This window comes from Siphateles boraxobius, unplaced genomic scaffold (genome assembly GCF_051911475.1).
Source record: "Siphateles boraxobius isolate OS27281-9 unplaced genomic scaffold, OSU_SipBor_1 9, whole genome shotgun sequence".
Taxonomy (NCBI): domain Eukaryota; kingdom Metazoa; phylum Chordata; class Actinopteri; order Cypriniformes; family Leuciscidae; genus Siphateles; species Siphateles boraxobius.
In genome coordinates this window covers 308053-332142 of record NW_027509219.1, presented here as the reverse complement: position 1 = coordinate 332142, position 24090 = coordinate 308053, and the positions used below count along the sequence as shown (strand labels likewise).

At 39.1% G+C, this 24090-nt stretch overlaps 2 protein-coding genes across 4 annotated transcripts in view; one reads left to right on the top strand and one right to left on the bottom strand.

Moving 5' to 3' along the window:
- The window catches only part of phyhip (phytanoyl-CoA 2-hydroxylase interacting protein), a 277032-nt gene that overhangs the window by 159337 nt on the left and 93605 nt on the right, over positions 1–24090 (top strand). The window lies entirely within an intron of this gene.
- The window catches only part of vps13a (vacuolar protein sorting 13 homolog A), a 95311-nt gene that overhangs the window by 68812 nt on the left and 2409 nt on the right, over positions 1–24090 (bottom strand). For all 3 annotated transcript variants that reach the window (XM_077223658.1, XM_077223659.1, XM_077223660.1), the window contains exons 4-23: positions 23977–24072; positions 23256–23357; positions 23066–23175; positions 22869–22928; positions 21590–21649; positions 21421–21501; positions 21270–21327; positions 21053–21180; positions 20878–20984; positions 20620–20791; positions 19315–19377; positions 18489–18621; positions 17832–17926; positions 17462–17604; positions 16811–17012; positions 8555–8669; positions 8165–8301; positions 2922–3054; positions 2727–2844; positions 1176–1320 (exon numbers count right to left, since the gene is read on the bottom strand). In XM_077223658.1, the coding sequence (XP_077079773.1) occupies positions 1176–1320; positions 2727–2844; positions 2922–3054; positions 8165–8301; positions 8555–8669; positions 16811–17012; positions 17462–17604; positions 17832–17926; positions 18489–18621; positions 19315–19377; positions 20620–20791; positions 20878–20984; positions 21053–21180; positions 21270–21327; positions 21421–21501; positions 21590–21649; positions 22869–22928; positions 23066–23175; positions 23256–23357; positions 23977–24072 (2258 nt within the window). The remainder of the gene's footprint in view (positions 1–1175; positions 1321–2726; positions 2845–2921; positions 3055–8164; positions 8302–8554; positions 8670–16810; positions 17013–17461; positions 17605–17831; positions 17927–18488; positions 18622–19314; positions 19378–20619; positions 20792–20877; positions 20985–21052; positions 21181–21269; positions 21328–21420; positions 21502–21589; positions 21650–22868; positions 22929–23065; positions 23176–23255; positions 23358–23976; positions 24073–24090) is intronic.

Here is a 24090-nt window from a genome sequence, read left to right as displayed (position 1 = left end):
GAATGTCCTTTGACAGTCACATGGCTGTTTAAAGTCCCCCTATGGAGAAAATCCAGCTTTTAATGTTGTTTATATGTCTATGTGGTGTATTTAATATGCTTTAAGACAAACCATGTGTAAATTCATAAGTCGACAGCATTGCTGAGTATTTTCTCCTTAAAACTGCAGTGAACCAAAGACAGTCTCAAAAACACGGTTTGAAATCGCTGGTGTTTCTGACGTCACAAACTACCTTGTTACCAATCAGATCAACGTGTGATCGTCAACGAGTGGATCTCTGAGTGAGTGAGTTCCCAGCTCAATAAAAAGCTGTGAGCGAGCACACACAGGCAAGTCTGCCGTCATAATACAACATTAAAAGGCTGTCTTTGTGAATAAACGTGTCGTCGTCGCCTAGTAGTGGCTTGGAATTCAAAGGGGAATCGGATATGTGTGTTTAGACGTAGGTCGGATGTCCAGATATCAGATATGTATCTGATTTAAAACCACATTTGGAAGTGGCTTAAGTGATGAACTGCACTACTTGTGGTTGTATTTATAGATGCTAACAGACATTTTATACTTGTGCTACAATTATGTAAAAATAAAAAGTTAAAGGAGCTGTCTGTAAGAATTACCTAGTGGTTGAAATAGGTACTGAAGTCCAAATTCAAAATATCAGAGACCTTTGTTTCCCCGCCCCCTCCTCCTCAGACCGATGTTCACACGGGTTGCCAGTTTGAAGACACGCAACAGGAACGAGAGCCGAGGTGACTTACACACTGTAAGTTAATGAGTTAATTTATCTGTGTTTTAATATGCTCTCGTTCATAGAGATTTTTAGATGGATATCGAGGCTTTTTAGGTTGTGTGGAATCTGCAATCTCTGACCCAGTTTGTTTGCTTGTTTCCCTGGCTACGATACATTGTGTTTCCCGCCAACTGGCATCCCGGGTGTCAAAATACTATTGGCTGAACTGGGAGTGGGCGGAGTCACACAGACCAAAACTAAAAACCGACTGACAACACGGGACGTGTAAAATAACTGGCTGTAGAAGTGTTTTTCAGAGAAACGAGTATGTGAACTTAGTATGTTTCCTAAATATCTGTAAACATATTGTGCTATTTTTATGCTTTAATAAAAAGGTTACATACAGCACCTTTAACATACAGCCCATTAACATTCTTTTAATTACCTTGGGTGTAACCTGTGGGCCTTTACTCTGAGGAGCGGGCCGGCTCTCGGGAAGAGGAATACTTCTGAGCAACGCCAGGACGCCACGCACTTTATCATCAGAGATACGCAGAGACAGCAGAGGGAGCTCACCATAAATCTTAAACCTGAAGAAAAAAAAAATTCTTAGGTACAAATATACCAATGCATGTAGGGCTGCCCTTGACTAAATATTTTTCTAGTTATTAGTCGTGTAATCGCGCGTTTATATTAATAAGCACAGAGCATCCTTAGGGACAAACACTACCCAGCTTATGCTCTGTTTAAGTGGAATGTGCAATAATACTTATGTAGAGTTTACAACGTGCAATATTATTAATCTATTTTATCATTTATAATGTGTATTTATATAAATTAGAAAGTCTATTTGTACATAGTTTCTTTATTTGCACTTTTAAAATGTTTGCTGCTCCTTGCGCTCCCTTAAAATATTTTTTTTTAATAAAAGCTGACTCTGAGAAAAGCACATAAATCATAATAATGCGCCTTTAATTGCCTATATAAAATACGTATAGCCTAATCAGCACACTAATTCAAACATAAAGCTTGCCATAGCGCACCGGCAAATGTAATGATTATGAATGTGTCGTGAAAAAAACTGAATGAGACTGTCTAAACATTTTAATAATTATTATGTAATTTTTACTGTGTTTTCGGCTGCAAGGTTTAAGCCAACCATGGTGATTGGTCTTCGCAGTAGTGGATGCGCGTATATGCATGTTTCATACAGATTACATAATAATATTTATGTTCATTCAAAAGTAAAAATTTCAAGCTTTCCATACAAATATCTCTCATGTCTGTGAGGCAAGTATAAGCTGAGTTTCGGTTCATTTATGTGATGCGCATTAAGTTCAAGACCGAACCGACAGAAAGCACCATTATTTTACAAAAACATGTTTTGTGAGTTTACAGAAATAAAAGTAGACTCTTTACAGTTTGCATTACTCTTATCTGTATGACCAAAAATGATGAAGTATTTTAAGTTAAATGTAAGTGATGTACTGGCGCTTATAAGTCATGAAGTAGCGCGCTCTCCACACAAACACTTGAATATGCGTGTAATAATAGCGCACATTTGTGTAGGTTAACACAAGAGCGAGCGGACTTGTAAAGTGCTGCTTCTTACATGTTTCAAGTGATAAGCCATATTTTAGTTCGATAAATGATAGTCGAATGTTTGGATTTCCTGCCGTTACTGATCGGTCCGTTACAGCCTGTGTGATTTCGCGGGGTTTTTTCCTGCAACTAAACGACTAATAAAATTTTGGTCAACTAAGCTTCTTCTAGTCGACTATTGGTTAGTGGACTATTTGGGGGCAGCCCTAATAATATGTGAGATGCAAATAAAAATTTGCTTTCCTGTAGCTCAAACACTAGAGCGTTGGCGCTTGCAACGCCAAGGTCCCGGGTTAGATACCCAGGGAAAGCAAGAACTGATAAGGATGTGAATGTGTACCTTGAAATGCACTGCTAAGTCGCTTTAAATGCATAAATGTAAATTCCTGCTTACTTGGGCATCCTTGAGTCCGTGACCACCATGGCTCGACTGAAGACCACCTTCAGGTCCACAGGCTCGAGGATGTGGAAAGCAGACTGTCTCAGCGGACGAGCCCACTTCCAGTCACCGCCTGAGACGACACACAGCATGATGAACCATAGCCCTGTAATGTCTACATTTGATCAGTTATTGTGCATGTCTGCGCACCTGCTTTGGTGTAGAGGAACTGCAAACTGCTCAGCTGGATATCAAAGCTGTCATACGCTCGAGACATGATGTCCTCGATAGTGCTGCTGACCGCAGACAGCTGAGGCAGGTCAGCTCTGCTCTTACTGGACATCTGCACACACACAAACACACACACACACACACAATTATTACTTTCTAAAACGTTAAGACTAGGCTTGGGCGGTATCCAAATTTTTATACCGTCACACCTCCTCCCTATTTTACCGGGGTATACGGTATTACCGTGACTAATTAAAAATTATGACATAAGGCTCACACAGCGTCACAAAACAGTTGGCTTGTGCCTACACCGTTCAGAAACTGAATACCAGATCGGGCAAAAAAAAAAAAAAAAAAAAAATCAAGGCCAACCCGTGCACGTTGTGTCTGATCCCGGCTGACGGCATTAAATGTAATTATGAGCAGGAGCTCTATTTAGACTCGACTCTTTTTAATACGTGGGCCGTTATAATATGGTGGCGCCAAATAATTTTTTAACCCAGGTGCTGAGGGGGTGGTAGATATAAATACTATTTATAAATGAGCAAAAATGGGACAATTAATAATATTTAATTATTTTAATTATGACAATTGTATTAATTTTATGAATTAATTTAAATTAAATTAACAAGCAACAAGGATAAGTGCATTTGTAAATCCGGTGACACGCGTCCATTGATTTTTATTAATACAACTTTTCTGTCAGTGCTGCAAAGATTAAGTTGACGATCGCCATCTCCTAGTGAACGCGCATATATAGAGAGAAATGCAAATCATGGATTACATAATCAGAAGGTATAGGCTAGCCTTTTTCTTTTCGTTTTGAATTGTTTCTTTTAAAGAAATTGACGATTGATATCTCCGTAGTGAACGATAGAGAGAAATGCACATCATGGATTAATCAGAGAGTATGCTGCCTATATTTCTTTTCCTTTTGAATTGTTTCATTTAAAGAAATTGACGAATCGCCATCTCCATAGTGAACGATAGAGAGAAATGCACATCATGGATTACATAATCAGAGTGTAGGCTAGCCTATTTCTTTTCGTTTTGAATAGTTTCGTTTAATTTGATGATCGCCATTTCCGTATGAACGCGCATAGAGAGAAATGCACATCATGGATTAAATAATCAGCGAGTGGCCTATTTCTTTTCGTTTTTAACTGTTTCGTTTAATGAAATTTCAAGCTTTATTTAGATATAGGCCTATCTGTCATGTCTGTGAGACATACACTGAAGTTCGGTTAATTTATGATGAGATTTCAATGCAAGTGACCGCGGCGCGCCAGCGCACGATCATGTCATGATTATGTTGTCTGCTATATTTGATTCTTATTTATTATTGGTTGATAAAATTATTAAAATTAAGATACAATTTATACAAAACGAAATTCACTTTAAAGAAAGGCCTTTTACAAAATGAAACTTAATTAAGTGGTCAATGTCTGAATCCCGATGCATCCCATCTTACTCGTGCTGTTCAGTTTTCATTATCAACGTAAAAAAAAATAACATTATAATATTTTAACAAATATAAACTAATGCGCTTATTTAATGAACTCGGGGCAAAATGCATCTTCGCAGCAGTGAGTGTGTGGTTGTTTCGGAGATGCGACATTAGGTTAGAGGTGTTTCCATCTCTCGCGCTCACCTTTTTTATTGCAATATTTACATATTGGAAATGACTAGCAGTTTGAGCACCATGTTCTCTAGTACACTAGATATTGTTGCACCAATTAGATTAAAAAAGGTTAGAGAGAAAACTAAAGCACCATGGTACAACAGTGCTACGCATGCAATCAAGAGAGAAACTCGTAACTTAGAGCGTAAATGGAAACAAACTAATTTAGAGGTCTTTAGAATCGCGTGGAAAGACAGTATGTCACGTTATAAAAAGGCTCTAAAAGCAGCCAGGGCTGAGCATCTCCGCAAACTAATAGAAAATAACCAAAATAATCCAAGGTTTTTATTCAACACCGTGGCTAGACTAACAAATATACAGACATCACCAGAGCAAAATATTCCATTACAATATAGTAGTAATGATTTTATGAATTACTTCAATGAGAAAATAGTAAGCATCCGAAACACAATTGTAAATATACAATCCTCTATGATGTCTTATGATTCAGCCTCAATTATGGCCCCTCTAGAACAACTACACCGCTTTACAACTATAGGACAGGAAGAGCTAAATAAACTTATCATTGCATCTAAACCAACAACATGTTTATTAGATCCAATACCCACTAAACTACTGAAAGAAGTGTTACCTGTAGTCGAAGAGCCTCTTCTTAATATTATTAACTCGTCTTTATTTTTAGGTCATGTTCCAAAAATATTCAAGGCGGCAGTAATAAAACCTCTCATTAAGAAACCGCAATTAGATCCAAATAACTTAGCAAATTACAGACCCATCTCAAATCTTCCATTTATGTCTAAAATACTAGAAAAAATTGTGTCCGCTCAATTGTGCTCTTTCTTACAAGAAAATGATATCTATGAAAAATTCCAGTCGGGATTCAGACCGCATCATAGCACAGAAACTGCGCTAGTTAAAATTACAAATGATTTACTTTTAGCTTCTGACCAAGGCTGTATCTCAATACTAGTTCTACTCGATCTTAGTGCTGCGTTCGATACTATCGATCATAAAATACTCTTGGATCGACTACAAAACTACACTGGTGTTCAGGGACAGGCATTAAGCTGGTTTAGATCGTACTTATCAGACCGTTACCATTTTGTCTGTTTAAATGGGGAAAAATCAAAGATAACGTCAGTAGACTATGGAGTGCCGCAAGGATCGGTGTTAGGCCCTCTGCTATTCTCAATATATATGCTCCCACTTGGTAATATTATAAGAAAACATGGAATTAATTTCCACTGTTATGCTGATGACACTCAATTATATATCTCATCACGACCAGATGAAAACACTAACTTATCTAAATTGACAGTGTCTAATTGATATAAAATGCTGGATGACGTGTAATTTCCTGCTATTAAATTCAGATAAAACGGAGGTACTACTTATTGGTCCAAAAAACTACCCACAAAATCCCTTACAATACAACTTTAATTTAGAAGGATTTCCTGTTACTTTATCCACTACAGTAAAAGACCTGGGTGTTATACTAGACCGCAACTGGACTTTCGAAAATCATATTTCATATATTACAAGAACAGCCTTTTTCCACCTTAGAAACATTGCTAAGCTACGTAACATGCTGTCTGTTTCTGATGCAGAAAAGTTAGTTCATGCATTCATGACCTCGAGACTAGATTACTGTAATGATTTATTAGCTGGTTGTCCTGCATCCTCAATAAACAAGCTACAGTTAGTGCAAAATGCAGCTGCTAGAGTTCTTACTAGATCAAGAAAATATGATCATATAACACCTATTTTATCATCTCTACACTGGTTACCTATTAAGTTACGTATCAATTACAAAGTATTCCTACTGACCTATAAAGCCCTAAATGGTTTAGCTCCTGTGTATTTAACAGACCTTCTATCGCCATACAATCCATCGCGCTCTTTAAGATCACTAAATTCGAGGCTTCTGGTCATTCCTAGGATATCTAAGTCCACTAAAGGAGGGAGGGCGTTCTCGCATTTAGCTCCTAAACTCTGGAATAGCCTTCCTGATATTGTACGAGACTCAGACTCGCTGTCCCAGTTTAAAACTAGATTAAAGACGCATCTCTTTAACCAAGCATTCACTTAATCCTTAACCTTTGATACTACTGCTGAATCAGTTCGAATGCATTAACATTATGAACATCAGCTATGCTAATTATTTCCCATCTGCCTTTCTGCTGTTATCTCGGGACGCTAGTCCCGAGGTAAATAGCGTTCGTCAGCTCCAGTTTGTATCCAGCCTCTCACGGAGACTTCAGATGCCCCAACGCCTGTGAAGAGACGACTCGACGCCTGTGAAGAGACGACTCAAAGCCGGCGATATGTTATGCCATAAATTAATACTTGATTAACTAACTGTATTTTTCTATGTACATTTCCAAAATGCAATTTCTGTAAAGCTGCTTTGAGACAATGTGTATTGTGAAAAGCGCTATACAAATAAATTTGAATTGAATTGAATTGAATATTGCCTCGTCAGTATTTACCGCCTCTCCCTTCTCTCTCTCTCTCTCTTTCTCCTCCACACTGTCACTTGATGACAACTACATAAGCATTTTTAGGCATTGAATAAATGATATTTATATATTATATATAAGTGCCGGTAATGACGGTATTGAAACTGATACCGTTGCTATTTTAAGACCCCGCGGTATACGATATTACCGTAATACCGCCCAACCCTAGTTAAGACAGATATATTTACACTTTTAAAAACACCATTTACAGTCAAATCAAAATGTATTCAGACACCTTCAACATTTCTCACATTATCACAGTTAATTTGCTATAGTTTAGGAAATGGTCAGAAAAAATATGACAAGAACTCAGAGTTATCAAATCAGTTGATATTTCACTGGTTTAGTCCATCCTTCTGTTAGACTGTCTCACAAATGAGTTATGTTTAATATCTGTCAGCTGTTAAATTTAATTACACAATTAGATAATTTATCAAATACCAATTTAGCTCAACCAATCACCAAGCAATGCTTCATTTTGTTCAGTCTGTGGTGTAAAAAGGTGCATTAGCAATTAAAGAAAAAACACTAAGCAAAACATGATCAGATCAAAGTGTCTGAATAATTTTTAGTGGTAGTCACTGAATGAAGAATTATTGGGTATAAATGTCCAAGTTTACTTTATTTTGTGATCCTCACTTACATAAATGAACTATCGTGTCCTGCACTCACTAGTAAAAAAAAAAAAAACTAGTGTCACACAAAATCTGGTGTCTGAATAATGTTTGGTTTGACTGTGAGAAGTTGACTTGTAGTTGCTAAGTTAATTATAGTCAGTAGAATATCTGTTGGGGGAGCAACAAAATAAAGTGTTAGAGTATTATTAGACTGTCTGCTTAATATCTGCTAATTACAGTTAGTTGACATGTAGCTGCAAAGTTACTTATAGTTACTTGAATGTCTAAAGTGGACTATCGAAATAAAGTGTTACCTCATGTTTTGTCTGATATAAATTATTTGAAAAGCATTTAGCTTAATTCTAATTCAAATCTCTACAATCTGATAACCAAAAAAAAAAAATGTATAAACAGCCATGTGTACTGACAGTGAGCTGTTTTTACCTGGAAATTACCCAAATCCAGAATGGCAAGGTTGTGTTTGGGGTCATAAAAGCCGTTTTCTGGTACAATGACATACGAGGCCATGAAGTTTATCTTCAGATCAAGAACCTTCTGAGTCTCAATGATGTACATCAGTCCTGCCAACAATGAACAATACTGTTTTAGTACTAGTAGCTACTATTTAATAACCACAGATAAAATGTACAATTTTGATTAATACATTTATTTTATTTTAACTTATAAAAGCCTTAAAAAACATAGGAAATCTGCAGTTATGATAGCTTCGCCCTTGCCTATTATCGACAAGCTCAGCATTGCAGCTTATATTGGCCAAGAACGGTCTAGCGAACATGTTAAACGAGTACATGGCATGTGCGTCCACACACACACCTGTGGAGGTCTTGTCTCTGAACAGCTCCAGCTTCATGAGTGTGGCGTTGGTCAGTTCATCCAGCTGCAGGTCTTTAGGAGGCATGAAGAAAGCTGACATACTGTTCACTGTCATCTACAAACAAACAAAAAAAAAACACTTAATAAACATGCCAACATCCATCCATAGCATAGAGCAGGGCTTCGCAAATGGGGGTTTTTGTGAGTAATTCATTCTATCATAAAAGTGTACTAAACTAAAATACAGAGGACTGCACAATTAATCAAAATAAAATGAAAAATCACTTTATGGATTGGATGGATCGATTATCAAATTGCAAAAGGCTGCGATTTGCTCTGTTGATTTACACACGTGCAGCTCATGATCCGTCGTTTTAGCTGATTTGCTCTGTTCATTTACACACGTGCAGCTCATGATCCGGTGTTTTAGCCGATTTGCTCTGTTCATTTACACACATCCAGCTCATGATCCGGTGTTTTAGCCGATTTGCTCTGTTCATTTACACACGTGCAGCTCATGATCTGTCGTTTTAGCTGATTTGCTCTGTTCATTTACACACGTGCAGCTCATGATCCGTCGTTTTAGCCGATTTGCTCTGTTCATTTACACACGTGCAGCTCATGATCCGGTGTTTTAGCCGATTTGCTCTGTTCATTTACACACGTGCAGCTCATGATCCGGTGTTTTAGCCGATTTGCTCTGTTCATTTACACACGTGCAGCTCATGATCCGGTGTTTTAGCCGATTTGCTCTGTTCATTTACACACGTGCAGCTCATGATCCGGTGTTTTAGCCGATTTGCTCTGTTCATTTACACACGTGCAGCTCATGATCCGGTGTTTTAGCCGATTTGCTCTGTTCATTTACACACGTGCTGCTCATGATCCGGTGTTTTAGCCGATTTGCTCTGTTCATTTACACACGTGCAGCTCATGATCCGGTGTTTTAGCCGATTTGCTCTGTTAATTTACACACGTGCAGCTCATGATCCGGTGTTTTAGCCGATTATCTCTGTTAATTTACACACGTGCAGCTCATGATCCGGTGTTTTAGCCGATTTGCTCTGTTCATTTACACACGTGCAGCTCATGATCCGGTGTTTTAGCCGATTATCTCTGTTAATTTACACACGTGCAGCTCATGATCCGGTGTTTTAGCCGATTTGCTCTGTTAATTTACACACGTGCAGCTCATGATCCGGTGTTTTAGCCGATTTGCTCTGTTCATTTACACACGTGCTGCTCATGATCCGGTGTTTTAGCCGATTTGCTCTGTTGATTTACACACGTGCAGCTCATGATCCGGTGTTTTAGCCGATTATCTCTGTTAATTTACACACGTGCAGCTCATGATCCGGTGTTTTAGCCGATTTGCTCTGTACATTTACACACGTGCAGCTCATGATCCGGTGTTTTAGCCGATTTGCTCTGTTAATTTACACACGTGCAGCTCATGATCCGGTGTTTTAGCCGATTTGCTCTGTTCATTTACACAAGTGCTGCTCATGATCCGGTGTTTTAGCCGATTTGCTCTGTTCATTTACACACGTGCAGCTCATGATCCGGTGTTTTAGCCGATTTGCTCTGTTCTTTTACACACGTGCAGCTCATGATCCGGTGTTTTAGCCGATTTGCTCTGTTCATTTACACAAGTGCTGCTCATGATCCGGTGTTTTAGCCGATTTGCTCTGTTCATTTACACACGTGCAGCTCATGATCCGGTGTTTTAGCCGATTTGCTCTGTTCTTTTACACACGTGCAGCTCATGATCCGGTGTTTTAGCCGATTTGCTCTGTTCTTTTACACACGTGCAGCTCATGATCCGGTGTTTTAGCCGATTTGCTCAGTTCATTTACACACGTGCAACTCATGATCCGGTGTTTTAGCCGATTTGCTCTGTTCATTTACACACGTGCAGCTCATGATCCGGTGTTTTAATCCGATTTGCTCTGTTAATTTACACACGTGCAGCTCATGATCCGGTGTTTTAGCCGATTTGCTCAGTTCATTTACACACGTGCAACTCATGATCCGGTGTTTTAGCCGATTTGCTCTGTTCATTTACACACGTGCAGCTCATGATCCGGTGTTTTAGCCGATTTGCTCTGTTAATTTACACACGTGCAGCTCATGATCCGGTGTTTTAGCCGATTTGCTCTGTTCATTTACACACGTGCAGCTCATGATCCGGTGTTTTAGCCGATTTGCTCTGTTAATTTACACACGTGCAGCTCATGATCCGGTGTTTTAGCCGATTTGCTCTGTTCATTTACACACGTGCAGCTCATGATCCGGTGTTTTAGCCGATTTGCTCTGTTCATTTACACACGTGCAGCTCATGATCCGGTGTTTTAGCCGATTTGCTCTGTTCATTTACACACGTGCTGCTCATGATCCGGTGTTTTAGCCGATTTGCTCTGTTCATTTACACACGTGCAGCTCATGATCCGTAGTTTTAGCTGATTTGCTCTGTTCATTTACACACGTGCAGCTCATGATCCGTCGTTTTAGCCGATTTGCTCTGTTCATTTACACACGTGCAGCTCATGATCCGGTGTTTTAGCCGATTTGCTCTGTTCATTTACACACGTGCAGCTCATGATCCGGTGTTTTAGCCGATTTGCTCTGTTCATTTACACACGTGCAGCTCATGATCCGGTGTTTTAGCCGATTATCTCTGTTAATTTGCACACGTGCAGCTCATGATCCGGTGTTTTAGCCGATTTGCTCTGTTAATTTACACACGTGCAGCTCATGATCCGGTGTTTTAGCCGATTTGCTCTGTTAATTTACACACGTGCAGCTCATGATCCGGTGTTTTAGCCGATTTGCTCTGTTCATTTACACACGTGCAGCTCATGATCCGGTGTTTTAGCCGATTTGCTCTGTTCATTTACACACGTGCAGCTCATGATCCGTCGTTTTAGCCGATTTGCTCTGTTCATTTACACACGTGCAGCTCATGATCCGGTGTTTTAGCCGATTATCTCTGTTAATTTACACACGTGCAGCTCATGATCCGGTGTTTTAGCCGATTTGCTCTGTTCATTTACACACGTGCAGCTCATGATCCGGTGTTTTAGCCGATTTGCTCTGTTCTTTTACACACGTGCAGCTCATGATCCGGTGTTTTAGCCGATTATCTCTGTTAATTTACACACGTGCAGCTCATAATCCGGTGTTTTAGCTGATTTGCTCTGTTCATTTACACACGTGCAGCTCATGATCCGTCGTTTTAGCCGATTTGCTCTGTTCATTTACACACGTGCAGCTCATGATCCGGTGTTTTAGCCGATTATCTCTGTTAATTTACACACGTGCAGCTCATGATCCGGTGTTTTAGCCGATTTGCTCTGTTCATTTACACACGTGCAGCTCATGATCCGGTGTTTTAGCCGATTTGCTCTGTTCATTTACACACGTGCAGCTCATGATCCGTCGTTTTAGCCGATTTGCTCTGTTCATTTACACACGTGCAGCTCATGATCCGGTGTTTTAGCCGATTATCTCTGTTAATTTGCACACGTGCAGCTCATGATCCGGTGTTTTAGCCGATTTGCTCTGTTAATTTACACACGTGCAGCTCATGATCCGGTGTTTTAGCCGATTTGCTCTGTTAATTTACACACGTGCTGCTCATGATCCGGTGTTTTAGCCGATTTGCTCTGTTCATTTACACACGTGCAGCTCATGATCCGGTGTTTTAGCCGATTTGCTCTGTTCATTTACACACGTGCAGCTCATGATCCGTAGTTTTAGCCGATTTGCTCTGTTCATTTACACACGTGCAGCTCATGATCCGGTGTTTTAGCCGATTATCTCTGTTAATTTACACACGTGCAGCTCATGATCCGGTGTTTTAGCCGATTTGCTCTGTTCATTTACACACGTGCAGCTCATGATCCGGTGTTTTAGCCGATTATCTCTGTTAATTTACACACGTGCAGCTCATGATCCGGTGTTTTAGCCGATTTGCTCTGTTAATTTACACACGTGCAGCTCATGATCCGGTGTTTTAGCCGATTTGCTCTGTTCATTTACACACGTGCTGCTCATGATCCGGTGTTTTAGCCGATTTGCTCTGTTGATTTACACACGTGCAGCTCATGATCCGGTGTTTTAGCCGATTATCTCTGTTAATTTACACACGTGCAGCTCATGATCCGGTGTTTTAGCCGATTTGCTCTGTACATTTACACACGTGCAGCTCATGATCCGGTGTTTTAGCCGATTTGCTCTGTTCTTTTACACACGTGCAGCTCATGATCCGGTGTTTTAGCCGATTTGCTCTGTTCATTTACACAAGTGCTGCTCATGATCCGGTGTTTTAGCCGATTTGCTCTGTTCATTTACACACGTGCAGCTCATGATCCGGTGTTTTAGCCGATTTGCTCTGTTCTTTTACACACGTGCAGCTCATGATCCGGTGTTTTAGCCGATTTGCTCTGTTCTTTTACACACGTGCAGCTCATGATCCGGTGTTTTAGCCGATTTGCTCAGTTCATTTACACACGTGCAACTCATGATCCGGTGTTTTAGCCGATTTGCTCTGTTCATTTACACACGTGCAGCTCATGATCCGGTGTTTTAGCCGATTTGCTCTGTTAATTTACACACGTGCAGCTCATGATCCGGTGTTTTAGCCGATTTGCTCAGTTCATTTACACACGTGCAACTCATGATCCGGTGTTTTAGCCGATTTGCTCTGTTCATTTACACACGTGCAGCTCATGATCCGGTGTTTTAGCCGATTTGCTCTGTTCATTTACACACGTGCAGCTCATGATCCGGTGTTTTAGCCGATTTGCTCTGTTAATTTACACAAGTGCAGCTCATGATCCGGTGTTTTAGCCGATTTGCTCTGTTCATTTACACACGTGCAGCTCATGATCCGGTGTTTTAGCCGATTTGCTCTGTTCATTTACACACGTGCAGCTCATGATCCGGTGTTTTAGCCGATTTGCTCTGTTCATTTACACACGTGCAGCTCATGATCCGGTGTTTTAGCCGATTTGCTCTGTTCATTTACACACGTGCAGCTCATGATCCGGTGTTTTAGCCGATTATCTCTGTTAATTTACACACGTGCAGCCCATGATCCGGTGTTTTAGCCGATTATCTCTGTTAATTTACACACGTGCAGCCCATGATCCGGTGTTTTAGCCGATTATCTCTGTTAATTTACACACGTGCAGCTCATGATCCGGTGTTTTAGCCGATTTGCTCTGTTAATTTACACACGTGCAGCTCATGATCCGGTGTTTTAGCCGATTTGCTCTGTTCATTTACACACGTGCAGCTCATGATCCGGTGTTTTAGCCGATTTGCTCTGTTCATTTACACACGTGCAGCTCATGATCCGGTGTTTTAGCCGATTTGCTCTGTTCTTTTACACACGTGCAGCTCATGATCCGGTGTTTTAGCCGATTTGCTCTGTTCATTTACACACGTGCAGCTCATGATCCGGTGTTTTAGCCGATTTGCTCTGTTCTTTTACACAAGTGCAGCTCATGATCCGGTGTTTTAGCCGATTTGCTCTGTTAATTTACACACGTGCTGCTCATGATCCGGTGTTTTAGCCGATTTGCTCTGTTAATTTACACACGTGCAGCTCATGATCCGGTGTTTTAGCCGATTTGCTCTGTTAATTTACACACGTGCAGCTCATGATCCGGTGTTTTAGCCGATTTGCTCTGTTAATTTACACACGTGCTGCTCATGATCCGGTGTTTTAGCCGATTTGCTCTGTTAATTTACACACGTGCAGCTCATGATCCGGTGTTTTAGCCGATTTGCTCTGTTAATTTACACACGTGCAGCTCATGATCCGGTGTTTTAGCCGATTTGCTCTGTTAATTTACACACGTGCAGCTCAAGATCCGGTGTTTTAGCCGATTATCTCTGTTAATTTACACACGTGCAGCTCATGATCCGGTGTTTTAGCCGATTATCTCTGTTAATTTACACTGTTGCAGCTCATGATCCGGTGTTTTAGCTGATTTGCTCTGTTAATTTACACACGTGCTGCTCATGATCCGGTGTTTTAGCCGATTTGCTCTGTTGATTTACACACGTGCAGCTCATGATCCGGTGTTTTAGCCGATTATCTCTGTTAATTTACACACGTGCAGCTCATGATCCGGTGTTTTAGCCGATTTGCTCTGTTCATTTACACACGTGCAGCCCATGATCCGGTGTTTTAGCCGATTATCTCTGTTAATTTACACACGTGCAGCTCATGATTCGGTGTTTTAGCCGATTTGCTCTGTTCATGTACACACGTGCAGCTCATGATCCGGTGTTTTAGCCGATTTGCTCTGTTCATTTACACACGTGCAGCTCATGATCCGGTGTTTTAGCCGATTTGCTCTGTTCATTTACAGACGTGCAGCTCATGATCCGGTGTTTTAGCCGATTTGCTCTGTTCATTTACACACGTGCAGCTCATGATCCGTCGTTTTAGCCGATTTGCTCTGTTAATTTACACACGTGCAGCTCATGATCCGGTGTTTTAGCCGATTATCTCTGTTAATTTACACACGTGCAGCTCATGATCCGGTGTTTTAGCCGATTTGCTCTGTTCATTTACACACGTGCAGCTCATGATCCGGTGTTTTAGCCGATTTGCTCTGTTAATTTACACACGTGCAGCTCATGATCCGGTGTTTTAGCCGATTTGCTCTGTTCATTTACACACGTGCAGCTCATGATCCGGTGTTTTAGCCGATTTACTCTGTTCATTTACACACGTGCAGCTCATGATCCGGTGTTTTAGCCGATTTGCTCTGTTCATTTACACACGTGCAGCTCATGATCCGGTGTTTTAGCCGATTTGCTCTGTTAATTTACACACGTGCTGCTCATGATCCGGTGTTTTAGCCGATTTGCTCTGTTAATTTACACACGTGCAGCTCATAATCCGGTGTTTTAGCCGATTTGCTCAGTTCATTTACACACGTGCAGCTCATGATCCGGTGTTTTAGCCGATTTGCTCTGTTCATTTACACACGTGCAGCTCATGATCCGGTGTTTTAGCCGATTTGCTCTGTTAATTTACACACGTGCAGCTCATAATCCGGTGTTTTAGCCGATTTGCTCAGTTCATTTACACACGTGCAGCTCATGATCCGGTGTTTTAGCCGATTTGCTCAGTTCATTTACACACGTGCAGCTCATGATCCGGTGTTTTAGCCAGTTCACAGTCAATGCTGCTCCACATCTCCATCATGTGCTGTGAGTTTGAGTCACATAAAACTTGCATTTGGGAACACAATGGGCACCACGATCATTTTATTTTAAAATTTGCATTATTTCCAGTGATTGGTTTATTTAGCAGTAGGTCAATTATAATAAGTTTTATTTGTTTCCAGTGCCGCGCCTTACACACACACAAATACACCATTCCAGGCTTGACATCGCAGCCTGTTCATTATAGCCGAAATAAAATATGATAAGAAAATAGTCAACCTAATATAAAAATCACACTACTCTGTTTAAATAGTAAGTAGTACAGTTCGTACCATTCAGCGTAAGCACCGCTCAACTGTGATGTTTCCAAGCACATTTTTGCGCATGTGAAAAGGATGATTTTTTTCCTGTCGATATTGCAACGTGAGTGAAGTTGCTACAAAGCCTATAATAAAGAATAGTTTACCATCAAATACATCGCGAATGTTGAAACATTTTGATGAGAGAGTTACGTGAGCATAATACCCCTTACTTTTACTTTCGCTTTAAATTATTTCGGTTTGGCTTATTTATAGTTATTTTTTTAAATTCTTGTTCTTTTCTGAATATTACATTTAAAGAGTTTGTTGTGGAATATGTTTTGTGTATATTTTTTAAGCATGCAGCAAACGATAGGCTATTAATTGGTTAAAATTCCTGTATGTAGGCCTATAGCTTAATCAAATTATTTCAGAATCGACTTTGCGTTGCAATCGCGTCAAGGATCAGCAAGTGCACGTGCATCATCAAAAGTGGTTTAAAAAAGTGATGAGCTGATTTTTTTCTGCGCACAAGCCTATGGGTCGCAAAAAAAAAAGGGTCCCTCTTGAAAAAGTTTGAAAACCACTGCTTTACAGAATCGGGATTATGCAAATGTGTCGTCAAATTATTTACTGTAACTTTTGACTTAAAATCTCAGGAAAATCAGGAAAATTTGTATGACTAGAGGAAATATTGCTTCAGCTGACAAAAAATAAATAAAAATAATGTGTGAATCCCTGGCATAGAGAGACGCTTCCTGACACTCACAGCGTCATAGATGATCTCCAGCGCCTGGGAGTCGATGCGCAGTCTCTGGTCCGCACTCGCGTCCAGCGGGTTGGTCTCGAACATGAGGTTCAGAAGAGTCTTATCTTTCATCCCGTCCACATGACGTGGCGATAGCAGGACAGGGGCCGAATTGCCTCGTGGGAGACCCGACACTTCAAACGCTGACAGTTGAACAGAGATCCTGAAAAAATAAACATTATATCACACATCTGAGTTTAAACAACAAACTAAAATTAGTTTAACGCTAACGTTCACAAAAAAGGAAGTCATTGTGGTCATGTGGCAAGACATTTCGAAGGGTTAAAAAGCCAAACGTGCACCTGTCTAAAACACAAATATGAATTAATTTGTACATTTGATCTACAATTCCCTTTCTGGTGTCCATCATGTGAAAGACACTGCAAGATTTATTCATCTTGCCCTATAGACTTCCATTGTAAGGGCCTTACTGTAAACAGGTTTTGTGCTTGTTTCACAAACAGGAACAAAATTAAAAGTATTTTCTGAGGTAATTAACAGAACAAAGTTGTATTAAACACATACACATTTAAAAGTGGGATTCAAGCATTTGATAATTGTAATGAGAGTAACAGTTTAACGGAGATGATATGAATTGAAAAGAGAACGTACTTTATTGCTTGAGCCGCAGGTCTTTGAGCCAGCATGGCTTTCAGATCAATGACGGAAAGCTTGATTATCTCCGCCTTCTCTCGGCTCTCTTTGATTGACAGGGACAGACGGAGAAGCTGGAAATTTAGCTTCATATTTTCAAACTGCAAACAAAAATATAAGTCAGAGGGGGTGACAGCCTTACATAAAGTTAAACCTCTTAAGTTGTCCCTCTTGAACCTCTTAAGTTGTCCCCCATGCTGGTCCTGCTAATGTGAGAAGGCTAAAAATTTGGAAGGCTAAAAGTTGGGGAAAATGTCTCGCATTGACACTAAATTAAATCTAGAAAAGGAAACTGGATTTATAAGTGCTATGATTGTTTGTCATTAACCTTTTTTGGCAGGTTAGGATTGACGGCTGTCTCGCTGTATCCAATGGCAGCGTACAGTTTGGCCTTCTCTGCTGGCGTCATTAGCCCATCAAAACCTGAGGGATATGAAACAGAAAATCCATCAGAAACAGGTCTACATAAATGTGGAATATTAGGAGCCACATAAATCTGCTGAGCGCTCAGGGGAATTCTAGTCACATTTATTTATATAGCGCTTTTTACAATACAGATTGTTTCAAAGCAGCTTTACAGATAATTTTTTATGTAAAGTACTTTGAGATGCTACTTTTAAAGGCACTATATAAAATAAAGTTTATTATTATTATTATTATTATTATAACAGGAAAATGCAACCAAGATAAGAAGAAAATAGCGTCACAGTCCAGCTTAGGTTTTAAGTTTGTTGTAAAAAAGTTATTAATTTAGTTCATTTATATATATATATATATATATATATATATATATATATATATATATATATATATATATATATATAGCCGCTCTGGAGAAAACAGTTATGTTATCGTCCAGCTCAGTTCAGTTCTCATATAATGGTGTCAATGCAGGCAGATCAATATTATTGATGAATAATAAATTAAATGAATTCTGTGCAAGACTAGTTATGCTTTCCTAAACAGATGCGGAGTGATGTCTAACCTCCTGTTTTGACGTCTTTTGTTTGCGTTTCACTTTCTCCAGACCAGTTCCACATCCAGCCGAACCAGCCCTGTGACTGTTCCTCCTCCACCTTCACCCCGGGGCGGTTTATCCTGAGCCCCGCCTTCGAGGCCTACAACACCAGCCGCACATGTGCAGGAGTCAACAGGTGTGGTTCAGTTAGAAACTAAAGCTTCACTTTACTAGCTGAGCTACAGGAACACACTTCCAGTTTTATGATCCATATGCCAACCTGTATTAAAGGGTTAGTTCACCCAAAAATGTAAGTTCTGTCAGTATTTACTCTCCCTCATGTTGTTCAACCCCGTAAGACCTTCGTTCATCTTGGGAACACGAATTAAGATCTTTTTGATTAAATCTGAGAGCTGGATCACTCCTCCATAGGCTTCTAAGGGATTGAAACTTGTCCCCCGAAAAGTTATTAAAGACATCGTTAAAATAGTCCAAGTGACTACAGTGGCTCAATCTTTTTTGCGCACAAATTGTATTCTCGTCGCTTGATAAACTTAAGATTGAGCCACTGTAGTCACTTGGACTATTTTAACGATGTCTTTAATAACTCTTCGGGGAACAAGTTTCAATCCCTTAGAAGCCTATGGAGGAGTGATCCAGCTCTCAGATTTAATCAAAAAAATCTTAATCCGTGTTACGAAGATGAACGAAGGTCTTACGGGGTTGAACAACATGAGGGAGAGTAAATACTGACAGAATTTTCATTTTTGGGTGAACTATCCTTTAAGGATTAAAATGACTTGTATAATATTATACGACTGTGAGAGAGAGAGTGAAGCTGATGTCACGTCACCTCCATCTCAGCTTGCTGTCTTGCCATTGTGATGTTGAATATATCCAGGGTTCTTTCCGTGTCCTTAAGAGTGAAAAAAGGTAACAAGGTTATGCTGAAAACAGAGCGGTCATGGAAATCAGGCTTAATTGTTTTTTTGCCACATTTTAAGCTTTAAAAAAGTAGTTAAAAATGATCTGTGTTAGAAATGATCTAGTCTGAACAGAACACACTAGATTTATGCGAATTGAAATGTGAAGAGTAACTGAATATGATACAGTATTTATTTTAATGTAAAATCGCATCATGCATCAGTCAACAGAGGCTGAACAGTAGCGTTATGCTCTCTTTGAAAGTGTATTTTTTAATCTAATACAGTATTTAGGTATTACAGAGCATTTTAAAGTAATGTATACTTTTGTTCAGAAGAAACAAGAATTTGAGAATTTGTCTTCTAAAGTTAGCCTAAAAATTAAAACACACACACGTCATTCCAAACCAACATGCTGTTGTTATTTTTTTTTATCATAAAAGGAGAATTTTTCTGAATAGTCTTTATGCAGTTCTTGCCAGTTCACAAAGACTAAAGCACAGCATTATTTGCCATTTCACAAATACAGTTTAGTGACCATAACTGTCAAACTCCAAAATAAAAAGAAACTAAAACACAACTAAACAAAAAGAGACATATTTGCCATTTCACCGTTCATAGTGACCATGGCTGACAAAACTATAGTAATCAAAACCAAAGCCTTGTTTGCCCTTTCAACAATACATTTTATAGTGACCATGGTTGTCAAACTCGAAAACAACCCAAAAACATAAAAACCAAACAAAATTTTGTCCAGTTCACCTTTCATAGTGATTGTCCATTGTCAAAACAAAACAACAGACCAAAACCAAACCATTTCACAAATACCATTCATAATGACGATGGCTATCAAAACAAACAAAAAAACACAGTCTTATTTGCCATTTCACAAATACGGTTAATAGTGACGACCACTGTCAAACTCCAAAATAAAAACAACAAACCAAAAACAAACCAAAACAAAGCCATATTTGCCAGTTCACCCTTCAAAGTGACCATGGCTGTCAAAACCAAACAAAAAACTAAACCACAGACTTATCGGCCATTTCTCAAATACCGCTTATAGTAACCATGCCTGTCAAAACAACAAAATAAAACAAAAAAAGTTAAAAAACGAATGAGATATTTCTCATTTTGTGTTCAACAGCATATGGGTTTGGAAGGAGATGAGATCAAGTAAATAACGGTTATTGAGTGACCTCTCCCTTTACTGAGCGTGCTCAGTGCTCACCCACCTCAAGCTCCTTCAGCAGACTCTCTGCAGGTTTCTTACTGGTGATTTTGTTCTTATAGATCTCTCTGTACTTTTTCACATGCTGCCGATGGCGTCGGATGTGTTGCCAAGACCACATGTGAAGGCGGGGCTTGATGTTGACCTCCAGAACGCCTGTGATCACATATCTCCACCTGCAAAAGCCACACATACAGAAAGCACAGAATTACACAACTACAAATCGAATTATCCAAGACCACACACTCCAAATGCACGTTACCATTGATGAGCGTTAGTGTGAACCGGCACATTTGGACGATATTTCCTGTATGGAAGGTTACGGGTCATCATATCCACCGAGCCCAACAGCTCCAGAATGCTGACGTACTAGAAAATAAACGTCAAATGAATGATTTGTTCGCTGAATTCGACCGAATTAAACCCATTTTCCTCACCTGTGGCCGGCTCAGTTCCACAGCCACCTCCGCCAGGTTCACCACTAGGTCCACTTTCGGCGAGGAGAAGTCCACATCGGAGCGAGGATTCATGCGCAGCTTGGCATTCGCAGATATTGGACGAAATACTGAACAAAAACAAAGTTGGTTTGTACGTATTTTCTTGAGAAATCAGTGTTGCAAACACATTTGTGAATGAAAGCAAGAAGAGACTCACTGAACTGATAATCCTGAGGGATAGCGTTCTGCACCGCTACACTGTGCTTCAGGTATCGCTGTGAAAAAAATACAATTGAACAATTCATGAAGATGGGAGATTTCTTTTCCTCAGACTCACAGTCGGATGAAATGGAGATGTGAAGGCCTACCAGAGCCTCATCAGGGTTGTGGTTGGAGTAAAGCTCTGAATTCACGTTCCAGTACGCAAACAGATTGTCCAAACGTACGAGCTAAATGAAGAAACAAGCGGTGTTAGTGAACAATGCTGATTAACTTTGCTACTCATAACCCTGAAAGTGAAAAAGACCCGTTTTAAACCTTAAAAAAGAGCTTGGCTTTCTCATCCAGAAGACACGGGTTCCAGTTCTGATCAGCCGTCTGGAAAATGTAACAGAAATTGTGTAATACAGACACACAAACACATAGCCAGGTTGTATTTCACCACAAACAACTATATATTGTATATGTAAAACATAAAAGTATACATAAAACAGTATATTAAATGTGGAGGGCATAAAAGAAGTGATTGTGAACTAACTTAAAATTTTGTAAATGTATATATTAGGGCTGTTAAATTTAACATGTTAATGTATGCGATTTTTTTTCCCAGTTTAACGCATTAAAAATATTTAATGCAATTAACGCAGCATCCATTTTTTCCCTGTGAGTTTTTTTTCATCCATAAGTGACCCGCTGATGTGATCTCAGTTATTAATGATAATCAAAGAACAAAAGAAAAAGAGAAAAATCACTCACTACTCTTGACTGAATAACATTTGTAGTTTTAAAAAACATTTCATTTTCAAACTTTCATTTTCATTGAAAACTATAACTTTTTGTGCAAAAAAATTGAGCCCCGATATAATGAAGCATACAGGTAAATATGACATTTATTATAATGAGTTTATGTGAAGATTGTTTCAAGTTTACTTAAATTAAAAGTTGACGTATTTTTAAAGCCTAATAAATGTTAAAAAACGACAGCTTTCAATTATACTTTAATGCTGAATGGCTATAATTAATAGCTAAAATTGAAAAGAAAAAAAATCATAGAGACATCAGTACCAGTTTTGGTATCAGTGATACTGTCCGTCTTAAATAAAAATATGCCATTAAACAAATATTTAAAATGCAGGCTACTGTCTTCATGTTGCTTCTATGTTAATTTGGGGATTAAATGTGAATTTATTAAAAAAGATTAATAATAATTTTATGTTTTATTAATCACGATTAATTACGGTCGGTTGACAGCACTAATATTTACATTATATTTACTATTTTTATTATTAGTAAATATAAAATGTGTTTCCATGTCAAAATAAAATAAAAATATATTATATATTTACAAAACATGTAATTCAATTTAAATTAATATATTTTCTTTAATATTTTGTTTCATGGTATTTATTAAATATAAATAATATTATTTATTGTATTTTATAGTATTAAGAAATAATATAAAAATAGGCTTTATTGTTTTTATGCAAAATATATATATTGCTATTATCTCTTAATATTTCTTGATTTTGGTGTGACATGTATTTTTGACAGGTTATATGAGATTCATCCAATAAAGTCATCCTTTTATTTTGCATACCTGGAGACTGAGGTTCTGCAGGGACACTCCGAAAGAGAGCGGAGCATTGGGATTAGTGACCTAAAAAACATGTTTAACACTGTAAAACACTCAAAAGTCTGCTTCTCCTCACGCCAGATGAGTGATAAAGCACATAGAAAGGCGGAAACACAACGGAACATTAAAATATAAAAGCTTCAAATGTCAGAAGTACTCACATCATCCTCGTAGCGGACGTGAATGTTGGATATTTTCACCTGCACGTTTTTGATCACCTGCGTAACCAGTTTCTCCACAAATGTGTCCGGCTTCTCTGCCTTCGGATCCTCTGAATACACAGACACAAATGTAAATGTGTGTCATCTGTCTCCATGAACGAGCTAAGTGATCTCAAATGATTTACTGCACCTTTTTCTGCTGCTTTCTGTTTGGTCTCCTCGATGCGCTGGAGTTCCCTCTGCCGAGATTCCTGCAGCTGTCGCTCTTCCTTCTCTGCGTCATACTTTATACCTGCGTGAACAGATGCAAGAAGCCTGTTATCAGAGAGAACTGCCTGGATCACATGCATGCAGGGATCTTCTGTGACGCCTGGCAGTCACATAACCATCACACTTCAATAAACTGTTCTTGTTTGTTTGTTTGTTTGTTTATAACTTAGAGGAAACTAGTTCTGCAGCAAAAGGTACCAGTCATACAAACAATACTAATAGTGCTACACAAACAATGTATAAAACACATCACACAGTCATTGTTCAAATCAAAATCTGTCTATGAATAGTTCATTAAACCAACAACCACCGAAACAAAACAAAAAAAAACTCATTGAATGCCCATTTTCCACAAGTTGGTATGATTCTTCAGGATGTTCATGTTAAGTTTGTAATATACTTTAGTTAAAATTCCTCAGTGGTTGTGTAAAACACCCTTTGTACCTCCTCAAAAACAGCTTTGTTCACAGTGATCCGTTTCGGTGCATGTCTCTTTAAATGATAATGAGCAAGTTTTAGTCCAATTTTAGTACATTTTAGTCCAATACAATAAAACGAACTAGCATTTTTGTGTAGGGAAAATTCCTCTCCGGGTCAGCATGATCTTTACTGATGTGTGTTATCTGAAGATCAGCTCTTACTAGCGGTCGGCACGATGAGCAGGTAAACTTCATCCAGCGTGGCCTCCACAGACTGAGTGTACAGGTTCTTCCAAGGGATCTTCAGCTCCAGACGACCTGCCAAAGACAGATATC